Below are 14034 nucleotides of genomic sequence, written 5' to 3'. Positions count from 1 at the left end.
TGGAAACACAAATCATAAGCAGAAGTTAGTCTGATGCAGTGGAGGAACCATTCCACCCCTCAGAGAGGTGGACATCACCGTTTCTTCTCATCCTCTCCTCGTGGATTAATGCAGCTTTCACACACACACGCACGCACGCACGCACACACACACACACACACACACACACACACACACACACACACACACACACACACACACACACACACACACACACACACACACACACACACACACACACACACACACACACACACACAGTTTAAAGGCGCCATCACCCAGTAATCCCATGTTTCCCTGTTAAAACAGGCACATTGGTTGTGGACCTCAGTAGAAACTTGCTGAGTTTGTTTTGTTGAAAGCAGGATCCCCCCACGGGGGCGTGCAGCTCCAATGACTGCTAATGCTAATCAGCTTTACGTAATGGAGCCAAGAAACCGTTTTAATCAAAAAATCTAAATTAATTTTCCAAAAGAACGTCAAGAAATCAAAACTTCTTTTCTACAATGAAATGATCTGTAAATATTTGTAGAACTTCCACCCATGTTGCTGCTATTATTTAAAATTAAAAACATAAACTAATTGAATTAACTCATGTTGCTGCCATGAATCAATAAATCAGTTTTTCTATTTAAGCCTTTTCTCATTCCGTTCAGTTCCTCATTATGCTTCGACATCTGATCCTCATTTGCTCCTGGTGCTTCTCTTGGTCAGCTCTTCCAGCTGATCCAGTCCACCAAGCTCTTCGCTTCCATTATCTTTCTTTTCTTTTCCTCTTTCTTCTTCCTTTTCTTTCCTGTTTCTTTCCTTTTGTTTCTGCTTTTCCAACCAACTCGTATCTTCTTCCTCACTTTAGTTTTGGTCGTCTCTTGCCTCCTTGTCCTCCTGGGGACAGACCACGCTGAGGAACATTGCCTGTCTTTTTGAGCTGGTGTAACTTTTCCCACTTGGTTTTGTTGCTGAAATGTTTCTTTAGATGTTTGTGATGCTGACACCGCTTCCATTTCACACTCGCCACAACCCTTGTTCACATTTCCAGCAGGTTTGAGAATGTCTGAGTTTATCATCCAGCGGTTCACATGATCAATAAGGTCATTTACACTGAGCAGTTTGTCTTTAAACCATATCTTGTATTTGTCCCTTTGTTCAGTGGGTAAAGCTTCTAACATCGCTCCATGTGCTTCTTTAACTTCACTGCACAATGTTTTCCAATAACGTGAGGGATTTCAGCTTCATATTCTCTATCTTGCATTAACCTTTGGATCATTGCTGTTAAATTAGAAGTTTAGTTTAGTTTAGATTTTCTTGATTTTGTACGATTTCTAATTTATTTAATAATTCCTTGTGTTCCTTGAACAGTAGGTTTGGTGACGGAGTGTTTAAACTCACCACAGGCTGAGCCAGAACCCCCACGGGGCTGCAGCAGAATCATCTACGTTCATATTTCCCATTTCTACCTCGACAGTGAACTGATGCACTTTGATGTTTATTATTACCTGTTGCTCTTTAGCCCTTTCTGTTTTACAAAATCTGCATTTATTTTTGATTTGATTTGATTTGAAGGTTTTGTTTGAACATGTAAAAAGAAAACAAATCCATAAACAATATAAAAGGTCAACACCACATGTTTTCACATGCAGGAAAAGGAGCAGGAAGAAGACGTGCTTATTCAATCCGACCCCCTCACATCATTGTGGTTTTCTTAATTTACAACAATATATCTTCATCACTCTCAACACATTGAATCCTACAATCTACTATAACAGTTAAGACGCCTCTCACTACTACTGAACAAACTATCCTCCTGTCATCAGCGAGCAGTGCACCGCGTCAGGATCAGCTCTTTACATCTCGTTTGAACTGGGATTTAATCTCCACACACAGTTTAATCCATAATCTTATGCCAGTTTGTGACACAAAAACCTTTAAGGGCGGTGAGGACTTTATGAGTTTTAAACTGTAACTCTTCTCTTAAATCACAACTGTTTTCTCTGTTACAGAACAAGTTTTGAAAATTACCTGGTAATAAATTATTATTTGCTTTATGAATTATTTCAATAGTTTTAAACTCCACAAGATCCATAAATGTTAATATTTTTGATTGTGTTAAAAGTGGATTGGTTTGCTCCCTAGTGCCGACACTGTGTACAATCCTTATTACTGTTTCTTGCAGTATAACGAGTCTTTTCAGGGAACTTGTATTTCCCCGTACTTCCACACAGTAAGTTAGATAAGGTAGTATCAGATAAGGTAGTATCAGTGAGTGGAACAGAATAAGTAGAGAGTCCAGCTTTGGCCAGGACGGAGATGTTTCTGGATATTTAGTTTTCAACTGGTTTTATTTGAGGTTTCCAGCAGTTTCTCATCAATCAGTAAAAACTGGTTTGGATTCACCATTTCTATAGCGACGCCCTCTCTCTGTACTTCAGTCTGATTATTTAGTTTACATTTTCCAAATATCATCATTTTTGTTTTACATAGATTTAATGAAAACTTATTTTTATCAAACCATAATTCTAAAAGTTGCTGTAAATCCTCACTAGTTCCTAAAATACTTGCGTCATCAGCAAATAATCCAGACTTCACCATTCCAGAGCCGTTCCAGATGTGGTGGTGTCCAGTATGAAGAGTGTTGGTCCTCACACTGATCCCTGGGGGACCCCACACACAGGATCCCCATGTTCAGAGTAACAGTCTCCATCTTAACTGCTTCCTGCTTCCTGCTTCCTGCTTCCTGCTTCCTGGTTCCTAGTTCCTGGTTCCTGCTTCCTGGTTCCTGCTTCCTGCTTCCTGCTTCCTGCTTCCTGCTTCCTGGTTCTCCAAATAGCTTCTCAGCCAGTTCAGTACCTCCTCTGACTCCATACTTCTGCACTTTATTCATTAATATGTCATGATTTATGGTATCAAAGGCTTTTTAAATGAATGAAAACTGCAGCTGTGAGTTTTTTATTGCCTCTAGAGTTTTTAATCTCCTCACTGAGTTTGTTATTGTCTATATAATGTATTTTTCTTTTTACATGTATTTATTAACCCCTTGTGATCCATTGGTTATCATCATGTCTTCCTTTCCTACTCCATTGTTTGCTGGACAGTGTTTATCATATAGTAACTTAAATATATTCTAAAAGTATCCTAAGCATTATCAATATGTTTTTCTTCCCAGTGATACGACTGCCAGTCATTCTTTAGTGTATCCAGGGTTCCTCTGTTCTGACTCTCCTGCAGTGAAGTTTATTATCTTTCTTAGTGTTTGTTACTTGTTGTTCTAGTGAAAACTGTCAGGTGGTCACTGATATCACTTATTAATAGTCCACTCACACTAAAACATGTAAATATATAATCAGTAGTGATCCTGCTGCTCTAGTGATTTCTGGGGAGAAGCTCAGTATGTTTATGAATTCATCTGTCTTCTGGGGTTTGTTAGGAAAAAGCAAATCCAGGTGTTCCTCCACCTGTTCATTAAACAGGCTATGCTTCAGCTCGCTGCTCTAGAAGTGTAACTCACCATGACCTTTTCCTTCTTCTTCATATGAATCTCAATAGTGATCCGTTCTAATACGTTCTCCACCTCTGTTGACATATCTTCCTCCACCTCCAACTCTACATTCCTGTCAATGAACAAAGCCACACCACCTCCACCCTTGTTCTGTCTGGTTCTGTGCACCACCTCACAGCCTTCAGTACCAACATCACCACCCCGTCACTATTTAACCACCACCACCTCACAGCCTTCAGTACCAACATCACCACCCCGTCACTATTTAACCACCACCTCACAGCCTTCAGTACCAACATCACCACCCCGTCACTATTTAACCACCACCTCACAGCCTTCACTACCAACATCACCACCCCGTCACTATTTAACCACCACCACCTCACAGCCTTCAGTACCAACATCACCACCCCGTCACTATTTAACCACCACCTCACAGCCTTCAGTACCAACATCACCACCCCGTCACTATTTAACCACCACCTCACAGCCTTCACTACCAACATCACCACCCCGTCACTATTTAACCACCACCTCACAGCCTTCAGTACCAACATCACCACCCCGTCACTATTTAACCACGAGTCTGAAAAGGCCAGAATATTAAACGGACATTTGGTCCTAGAAAGAGTTTGATGTTTGGAACGTTGGCGTTAAGGTGGATTATTGATCAGCTGTTCTCTGTCTTGATGATGTAGGTAAATTGTTCCTGAGTAGAATCGTTACTTTTCTTTGATGTCAGAAAAAAGGTTCTGATCAGGATCCAGATCAGTTTGCGTGGTGTGAGAACGGTGCTCAGGGTTCTGACGTGTCTGACGCTGCAGGGCGCCGGGTTTTACCAGATTCTTTTCTTCAGTAATTATAAAAGTTGCAATAAGAAATGGAGAGTGTCTTCATGCCCAGGAGGCCAGTATACAGTACACAGTATATAGTATTATTTGTGGTGCTGCTGTGAGGAAGGATAATCAGTTCATCGTGTCTCAGGTTTGCAATATCTCTTTTTGCTCTGGCGGCTCTTAACCTACATTTCTATGTTTATTTTAACCTATATCTTTATCTTTGTCTGTAGTAATCTGCATTTTATAATTATAACTGTTGTATAATGTTCAATCTGTTTTAGATATTTAAATTTTGAGGTTGTGACGTGTGCTGTGGACCTCTTGGCCACCCTGCAAAAGCGATCTTGACTTTGGCTGCAGCAGCAGTGTTGCTTTGAGCTGCTGATGTGTTTTAATTCTTCATATTCTCAGAGATTAACTGCTCCTTCAGTAATCTGGAAACTGCTCTGCAGCATTTCTCCATGTGTGATTGGTCAGATGCTGCAAGCTCCGCCCCTTTTATGTGAACAAGCACACCAAGGTCTGGGTTGAACCAGTGAGTTGATAACCTGCTTGGTAGGAACGGTGATCAGGATCCAAAGTGTCTGGATCAGTAAACCAGGAACCAGAGAACCTGGTATGTTGATCAGGGTTCTGGTAGAAACACCAGAACAAACCAGGACGACTGTCAGCCAATCACCGAGCAGCTCTGGAGATTTAAAAGTCCCAGAAATGAAAGTCCGTCACTCTGGTGTTATTCAGTAATTGGTGAAATCGCTACTAAGCCCCGCCTCGCTTTCTGCAGCGCCCCCTGCTGCTCACACCCACACACACACCAGAGAGCGAGAGATCAAGAAATCCTCTCTTTTATTGAAGACGTCTGTAGAAAATGATTCAGGGCCCATTTTTAGTTCGTTGGAAAACAGATTTCAACAGAAGGACAGTTTACTAATATATTTCATATTAAAAATAAAATAATTCCTTTTTGCTTCCTCTGGGGGGAGTCACTGTTAATGAATATGAGCATTTATAAACATTAGCAAACCTCTACACGTTTGCAAAATTCTAAACACATGTTGAGTGTGTGAAATCATAAAGAAGTATAGTGGAGAGAGTCGAACCTGACCTGCAGCTTTACACACAAATTCTTTTCTTTCAAATCTTAAATTAGAAGAACTGTAACAGAGTTCACAGCCACAGACTGAATGCCCATTATCTCCACCGCTGCATAGCAACATCTCGTTGCAGGTCAGGTTACCAAACAGAACCTAAACAGAACCATTATCCAATCACCGAGCAGGTCTGGCGATGGGCGAGTTAAAAACAGCCCCGAGCCACAGACTTCAAATGACACGGATTCATTCACTTCTATTGTGGATCAGTAATTGGTGAAACCGTGAGTAAACCCCGCCTCCTCTGGGCGCCGTCGGGAAGACTGCTCCACACACACATTAAGCAGAGAGAAATCAAGAAACTTGCTTTTTGTTCTACCGCTACAGGTCTATCTTCTACCTCCATACTTTTATTTTTTTTTTACCTCCACGGGTCTGTGTTCTACTTCTACAGGCCTATGTTCCACCTCTATGTCATGTTCTACTTCAATATGTATATATTCTAGTTCTACAGGTGTCACCCCCAGAGGTGTCACCCCCAGAGGTGTCACCACTCGGTCTTGGAGGGCCGGTGTCCTGCAGGTTCTAGTTCCTCCCTGCTTCAGTTTACCTGAATCTAAAGATGATGTCATCACCAAGGTTGTGAAAAGGACCAATAACGAGTCCCTCATTGCAATCAGGTGTGTTGTAACTGGGAGGAGCTAAACCTGCAGGACAGGGACCCTCCAGAACTGAGGTTGGACACCCCTGGTCTATACATTAATTTTTTACATGTACAGGTTATGTTCTACCTCTACAGGTCTATTTTCTATCGCTGCAGGCCTACCTACAGGTCGACTCTGTAACAGAGGTGTCAAACTCAGGTTCTGGAGGTGCAGCCCTGCATGTTCTCAGGCTTCCTGTTGATCTCTGTGAGGAACCCTCAGGACATCCAGGTGTGTTAAAGCAGGGAGACATGGAGAACATGCAGGGCTGCCGCCCTCCAGGACCGGAGTTTGACACCCCTGCTCCATACGTTTATTTTTTTAAAGTACAATTCATGTTCTAACTCTCGAAATCTATGTTCTACTTCTCCAATGATTCGTTCTACCTCTACATGTCTATACTCTACATGTACATGTCTATGTTCTACTCCTACAGCTCTGTGATTAAAGGGGCAGAACGCTGTGTTAATCCTGCAGTGCGGGGTAAATTACCTCCGGGGGTAAAAACGGCGGTGATGTTTTGTTGTTCTTGTTCTTCTTGTTCTTTCTCTTCCTGCCTCGTTTCCCTCGTCTGTTCCGGGGCTTCTTGGCCGTCTTTCTGCCGCTGTTTCCGGATCCCAGAGCGGGTCTGCGGGCTTCGGGCGACCCTGGACCGGCCTGCGATAAATCCACCATGTCTGCGGAGAAGGGCCGGGACCAGGGGGACCGAGGGGACCGGGAGGACCTGGAGGACCTGGAGGACCTGGTCTCTGCAGAGGAGGCCTGTCAGCGTGGGAAGGAGGATGAGCTCTCTCTCTCTCTCTCTCTCTCTCTCTCTCTCTCTCTCTCTCTCTCTCTCTCTCTCTCTCTCTCTCTCTCTCTCTCTCTCTCTCTCTCTCTCTCTCTCTCTCTCTCTCTCTCTCTCTCTCTCTCTCTCTCTCTCTCTCTCTCTCTCTCTCTCTCTCTCTCTCTCTCAAGCGTTCAACCTGCTTCCTTCATCATCATCATCAAACTTCCGCCTGCAGCCTTCACAATAATAATGCTGAAGCTCGGATCCCCCTGAAACTTGTTCCAAGCACCAGATAAACATTTAGAACATGAGAAACAATCACCTCCTGCTCAGATCTTCAAACCTCTTTAAAGTCCTTTAATAATCAGCGCTGGGCAAGTTACTTCCAAAATGTATTATTTGTTGTCATTTAAAAGTATTTAGTTACATTACAGTACTACTGTCTCTGAATTGTAATGCGTTACACTACGTTTGCATTACTTTTGTGTTACTTTCACCAAATAACCGCAGAAATTAGGGACGCACCGATGCCAGTATCGGGTATCGGTCCGATACTTTTATCCTCATAAAATTGCCACCGATACCACCTTACGGTAGCGTGCGGTTTATAAGTACTTCACTACGAGGCGGCGGGCGGGGAGGAGGCATGTCGGAAGTATTTTCAGGTAAACGAGTGAAAAAAACAGCAGAATGTAAATTATGCACGGTGAAACTCTAGAGGAAAAGAATCTACAGCTATAAACACAAACAACTTAATGAAACATTTGAAATCCCGGCGCGACACAGAGTATAAAGAATTTGCTCGTGACGCCGACAAGAGACAACCAACTTTGCAGCCGACGAGAGGAAATGTCCAGAGACAACCCCCGGGCGGTCAAACTCCCAGATGGTCTTGCCGGGTATATTGCCCTGGAGGACGAGCCACTGTCCGTGGTCGATGGTGTGGGGTTCTGGTGTTTTCTCCACATAATGGAGCCGAGGGATGAGATTCCTAGCCGAGCCCATATCACAGACACGGTGCTACCAAAGCTGCACAACTTTGTGAAAAAACACATCCACTACCTGTTGCATGATGTTAAAACTGTAAGCCTCAGCAGGGACATTTGGAGCAGCAGCGTGAGCCTCATGTCTGTCCTCAGCCTGACTGCACAGTGGACCCACCAGAACTTTAAGCTGCAGAGCCATGGTGCAAAACAATTCAGAGGTTCGCACGCTGGCCAAGCCATTCAGAGGAGTTGATGTTATGCTTCAGACATGGGGAGTTCATAAAAGTGCAGTCCATGTTGTGCTGCCAGACAATGCGAGGGACATGGTGAAAGTCATGAGTGACGCGGAGCTTCCGAGCCTCCCGTGTGGAGCACACACCCTTCAGCTGGCTATAAACGAGGGGCTGCTGGCTCAGGAACGTTTGGCTGACGCAGTGGCAGTGGACGGAAAATGGTGGGACATTTGAAAGACTCAGCTTTAGCCTACTGTCCCCTAGAGGACATACAAGTGCAACTGAACCAGCCTGTTAAAAGACTTCAACAGGACCTCCAAACTGGCTGGGACATGCTTTAGTCTCTCAGTGAGCAGAAGACGGCTCTCAGTGGGTCTGAGTACCAGCTTCCTGACGAGCTCACCGTCACTGCTCATCAGTCACTTTCTGAGGAAACTCTGTCTGTGTCGCTCCGTTTGAGGAACGAACCCCAAAGTGAGCTCAGGTGATGCATTAGTATCTGATGTCCTTCCTGCTGTGACCGTGCTGATGAGACTCCTGACCAAGGAAACAGACGAGGACCACGGCATTAAAACTATGAGGGGACTAAAGAGACGCCTCCGTGACAGGGAAAACCCTGTGTGTGTGTGTGTGTGTGTGTGTGTACACACACGTCTTTATAGTCAGTGTGTACACACACGTCTTTATATTTATTAGTGTGGACACACACGTCTTTATATTTATTAGTGTGGACACACACGTCTTTATAGTCAGTGTGGACACACACGTCTTTATATTTATTAGTGTGGACTGGCCAGACAGTAGAATCAGTTAACACCTGATTGTTTGAAGAAAAGAAAACAATGTGTGACGTGTTCAGCACATCAAACACATATTGAGATCATTTTATGCTCAATCAGTTGTCATGAAATATGAAGCTAAAACAAATTATGGTTTATTTGGGTTAGTTTTAGTTTCACTCAGGTTGTAGTTTGAAGTTCACACACGTTTTGTTTCCCCACAATATCTGGAGCAGAAATGGGTCCAGGCAGAAGCCGAGGCTTGTTCTTGCCTTTCCCTTAATATCAAGTCAACTATTCTTTTTTTGAATGTTAAAGACTGAATGGATAACAGGAGGGTTAAATCTATATATACGGCTCTTTGTAGCTGAAGTGGACCTGCTCTGATGACCCACTCGTCTCACTCCGTTCACGCTCCTCTGATTGAAACGGATAAATCCATTGTGTCTAAGCTGGAGCAGTTACAGTACAACCTGCGTCTTATGAAGCATCAAGAGCATTTCATGATTCACTCCGTGTCTCCGTGAGCCTGGTAAAGGAGAAACCCCCCCCCCCCCCCCCCCCCTCTGAGTCGGGTTCTACTGAACGAGAACCAGTCATCTTCATCTTCATCTTCAGGGTATCTGACCCTCCAGCATGAAAACACAGATTTCAAAACAACAAAAACCAGCGACACTCCTCACGCCAGCGTTTAGAAAAGGTTTATGCACAGAGTGGAATGATATCCACAGATGTTTATTCCTCTTTTCAGATAAATATACTCATCATGTTGGAACTCTTTATATTCATACATCTGAAAGCAAAGCGAAGGAAAGCTTCACCTGTCCCGACGCCGACAGGCCACACACACGTTCACCAAACACCAGGGCAAGAAGAGCACAATAAACCTCACTTTGAATTTAAGGCTGAAGAGCTGCAAGACACACGCAGTTCCTGTAACATGGTTCTGACATGTCCTCCATGTCCTCCATGTCCTCCACGCGTCTTCAAACTCTTCATATTCAGGTTTTGTTGCTTTCATGACAGAATAAATTGCTTCCATCTTTTCATGTCTAAGCTGGTATTCTAGGCAACAATGAAGCAAAAAGCCGAAACCTAAGATTAAAAAACATAAATCCCAATTTATAAAATCATAAATAAACAATGACAAGTTCTTTTAATCCTATTGATTACTCAAACATATATATTACTTCCTAACACGGTTCAAAAGGTTGGAGCTGTGACATGATGACATCGCCAAGAATAAGCAGAGTTTAAATTTAGCCACGACACTCAACGACTTTCACCATCATCAGTGAAATCTGAGAAATAATCCAAAACTAGGAATTTAAACAAACCCAAACAAAAACCAAACAGGAAGGTGCAGCATCACTGAATTAAAGGTTGACTGGAGTTGCAGGTTTGAGAGCGTGAACACATTCTAACATGTGTCCACAGTAAGTCTGCAGGACCCTCGACTCATTCAGAGCTGGTCTCCGTCCATTAAGTGAAGCAGCTTCTGCTCTTTGCTTTATTCAAAGGAGACGCTGCGTGTCCGAGGAGGAGCAACAGGCCGGCAGCTTCAGCTGTTATAGGAATTCTCCCCGTGACTCTTTACTGCTCCCTCGGGCTCATTTCTTTACTGTCACATCATAACAGACGAGTCGAGGTAAAACATAGTTAAGATGGAGCTCTTTAGCACCAATCCCAGATTATTATGGACTGTTCTACTGACTCCAGTTCAAACGTTTACAAAATAAAGACAGTGAACATTGGAAAAAACAAAACAGCTGCTATTCCTAAACTGTCCACTGGGGGCTGCACGGTTTCAGAGTTAAGGTCACAACAACACTCAACCACGTTAACAGATGAAAGAGCAATATTGCATCACCTTGCTTCCTTTCTGTTAACATCAGAGGGTGAAATCCAAAATATGGGGTGAAATATATTAAAAACAAAACATACATGGTAAAGTCTGTAGAAATCCAACTTGAATGTAACAGAAATCCACATTTTAATCTTAAATCCAACAAAACCCTAAAAGAAATCAGCTGGAGGAGCGACACAAATCCAATAGAAACTTTAAACAATAATAATTTAAATGCAACAGAAATCCAATCAGACTCCTTTAGAAATCCAAAGGAAATGTAAGAAATCTAGCAGAATTTAATTAAGATTATACTTTTGTCTGCTGAAAGTTCAAATTATAGATTCTGTAAAAAGTGAATGAAACAATTCCATTAAAAAATGCAATAAAGCCTAAGAAGGCCTTTAAAGTGATAAAACCATAATGGACACTGAACAACAATATAAATGCAACACTTTGATTTTTGCCCATAAAAGCCTCATTTCTCTCAAATACTCTCCACAGATGTGTCTAGGTTGTGGTTAGTGAGCTCTTCACGTCACAGCTGTGACATTAAGATGCTGATTGGACAGCAGGACCATTGCAGACGTGCCGTTTTGGATACTTAAAGATACGATGAGATCCTGAGGCCATTGTCGCTTTATTCATCCACGACCATCAGCCCATGTTGCGGCAGGATAACGCCCGGCACCATGTTGAAGGAAGCGGGAAACATCCCAGTTCTGTCATGGCCAGCAGACTCATCGGACATGTTTGAGATGCTCTGGACGTCATTCTCCTTCTTCTTTCTCCTCATGTTGTCTAGATTCTGTTGGTATTTAACAACAAAATGGATCTACACACTGACCAGTGTTGCCAGATATGGCAGGTATCCCCTAACTGAAGAGACACTCTCTTACCTTTAAACATTTGTGTGTTTATTGTTACCCATAAAATAGTTTTAAAGTTTTACCATGATTCCTACACAGGCTGAAGTTTGGGCTGGTTTTTATTGAGGTGTGTGGGTTTCACCTTGTTTGGGCTGGAACCAGTGAGTCACATCTGGCAACCCTGGTGCTGACCGGCGTAGCGTCCAGATTCATTTCTGTCAACAGAGTCTTCTGCGCTCTGGAGCCTGAAAGCGTCGGGTCCGATCAGGTTCACACTGCAGCCTGATGGACGGCGAGTTTAAAATGTAAAGTGAACGGGGGGAAAAATAAGCCTCAAGATCTGCAGTGTGAACGTGGCCAAAGACACTTTTATACTAATGTGATAATATTTGAGAGAAATGGGGCTTTAGCGTACATAAAGTCTTCAATCTTTGAGTTCAGACAATGAAAAACGAAAGTGCTGCTGATATTTTTGTTTAGTTTATGTGACTGAGTTTGGTCCCAGTTCTCACACATCACTGGAGCAGTCAGGAGACAGAGGAGGAAGAGGAGGAGGAGGAGGAAGGAGGACCGAACACACTTAGTTCTGACTGGCAAACACGTTTAAAAGCAGAGGTGTGAAAGTCCAGAAAAGAAAATTAACATTGGTGACGCATCAGGACGAGGACGAGGACGAGGACGAGGACGAGGAAACGACTACTGATCCTGGAGTTCATCAATAAAAAGCTTCTTCTGCAGAGCAGTCCTGTGTGAGCTGGCGCCACCTTGTGGACAGGTGGAGAGCAGCTCCTGTTACCTGCTCTCATTCAGCAGCAGGCGGAAGTTATTGAGCTGATGGATACTGGTGGACAACCTGGAGGAGGAGAATACCTGGAGTTGAAACGGAGTTAAACGGATGAAGTAAACACACAGTGAGGAAAAAACAGAACAAACCTGCCGAAGCCGTTGAGCAAGGCCACAATCTCCTGACGAGTCAGCTGGAAGCCTTTAGAGGGGCTGTGCTCCGGGAGGTTCTTGATCTCCTTCTCAGAAAACAGGATCTTCAGAGCTGTACCCAGACCCTGGGTCTGTGAGAGAGAGTGAGAGTGAGAGTGAGAGTGAGAGTGAGAGTGAGACAGAGACAGAGACAGAGACACACACACACACACACACACACAGAGAAAGGTTTTCCTCTGATCGTTTCTATGAGACTTTCGTTTCCTCTGAACCAATGAAAGAGTTCCTCACCTGAAGTTTCCCCCACAGTCGGCACTTGCTGCAGCCCACACAGTCCATGATCCTCGAGATGTTTTTAAAGTGCAGGCGAAATTCCTCCTGAAGGGAAGAGACCAGAGTTCACAATGAAGCGTCTCATAAAACCCTCCAACAGCTGCAACCAGAGTGTGAAGCTGAGAGGAAGGTTCTTCCTACAACAGTCAGAAGATCAGTAAAGTCCATGCTCCAATGAGAACAAAAAGAAACGTCGGCCAGCTGCCGAACAATATTCTTGTTCGGCAGGAGACTTCATCCTCTGAGGAGAACTTGCAGGCCACGCCCCCTCATCACAGGCCACGCCCCCTAACAGCAGGCACACGTCTGTGTTGCTGCGTTTTAACTTTCTAACTGCACAGCTTATTTCTCGCTTTAAATGTTTTCAGAAACACATTTCTGTGAACGGTGTCAGCCATGTTGGTTTGGCGCTGAGTGGTGAGTTCAGGTGCATCACAAACTCCGGACCGTGCTACGTTGCTACATGCTAAACCAGCTTCTGGGCCTGACAGCAGCGAGGCGACACGCTAAACATGATTAAAATATGACTGATTGAACTGGAATGTGTGCGTGAAGTACACGGCAGTGAGTAAACACAAAACACACAGCCCAGCTGAGGACTGGTGGTGGAACGCAGAAGTAAACAAGAAGAATCACTCTACAGTTTGCAGAGCGAGACTTTGGACGGTCGGCACAGCTTAACAAAATGTCTTCGGCGGAGTGCTGAATTTTCTTCTTTTACTATGGGGGATGAATTGGCCTTAAGATGAAATCTCCTCTGCTTCTACTGCTGAGTAAACTAGAGTGAAAGGAAGGAGGACACCAGCAGAACAGACGGCTGGATGGAGGAACTCTAACCCCCAGGAGAGGCTACGGGTCGGGCTGTGCTGGTTTCCATCGTGGAGGTCAGGGAGAGAACAGTGAGGAGGAACCAAAATCATCTAAAAGTAGAATGCAGGAAGACAATCACTCGCCTTTAATATCTTGGCTTCCAATTTGTGTCCTGCAAACATGGACTTCTCGTCAAAGTGCATCGGAAACACCCTGAAACACAAAAGCAGCCAGTGAAGGTATGAAGATCCTAAAACACCAGAAGACACAAGTAAGAGCAGGAAGAGAAGAGAGATTGTTTTTTATTAATCTGGTGATCAGGCCCCGTCCTGTCTCCTACAAA

General features: G+C 43.8%; 2 protein-coding genes across 3 annotated transcripts in view; both read right to left on the bottom strand.

The window, feature by feature from the left end:
* gtpbp2b (GTP binding protein 2b) overlaps nucleotides 1-7068 on the bottom strand; it is a 43405-nt gene extending 36337 nt beyond the window's left edge. The window contains exon 1 of the mRNA XM_080464629.1: nucleotides 6623-7068. Within this exon, the coding sequence (XP_080320755.1) occupies nucleotides 6623-6805 (183 nt within the window). The 5' untranslated portion in view covers nucleotides 6806-7068. The remainder of the gene's footprint in view (nucleotides 1-6622) is intronic.
* Nucleotides 7069-9582: 2514 nt separating this feature from the next.
* ero1b (endoplasmic reticulum oxidoreductase 1 beta) overlaps nucleotides 9583-14034 on the bottom strand; it is a 28837-nt gene continuing 24385 nt past the window's right edge. For both annotated transcript variants that reach the window (XM_080464296.1, XM_080464297.1), the window contains exons 13-16: nucleotides 13835-13904; nucleotides 12840-12926; nucleotides 12546-12679; nucleotides 9583-12465 (exon numbers count right to left, since the gene is read on the bottom strand). In XM_080464296.1, the coding sequence (XP_080320422.1) occupies nucleotides 12405-12465; nucleotides 12546-12679; nucleotides 12840-12926; nucleotides 13835-13904 (352 nt within the window). In that variant the 3' untranslated portion in view covers nucleotides 9583-12404. The remainder of the gene's footprint in view (nucleotides 12466-12545; nucleotides 12680-12839; nucleotides 12927-13834; nucleotides 13905-14034) is intronic.

This window comes from Lipophrys pholis, assembly GCF_963383615.2.
Source record: "Lipophrys pholis genome assembly, chromosome: 5".
NCBI classification, from domain to species: domain Eukaryota; kingdom Metazoa; phylum Chordata; class Actinopteri; order Blenniiformes; family Blenniidae; genus Lipophrys; species Lipophrys pholis.
The sequence above is the reverse complement of the archived record's forward strand: the minus strand, read 5'-3'. Positions and strand labels throughout refer to the sequence as shown.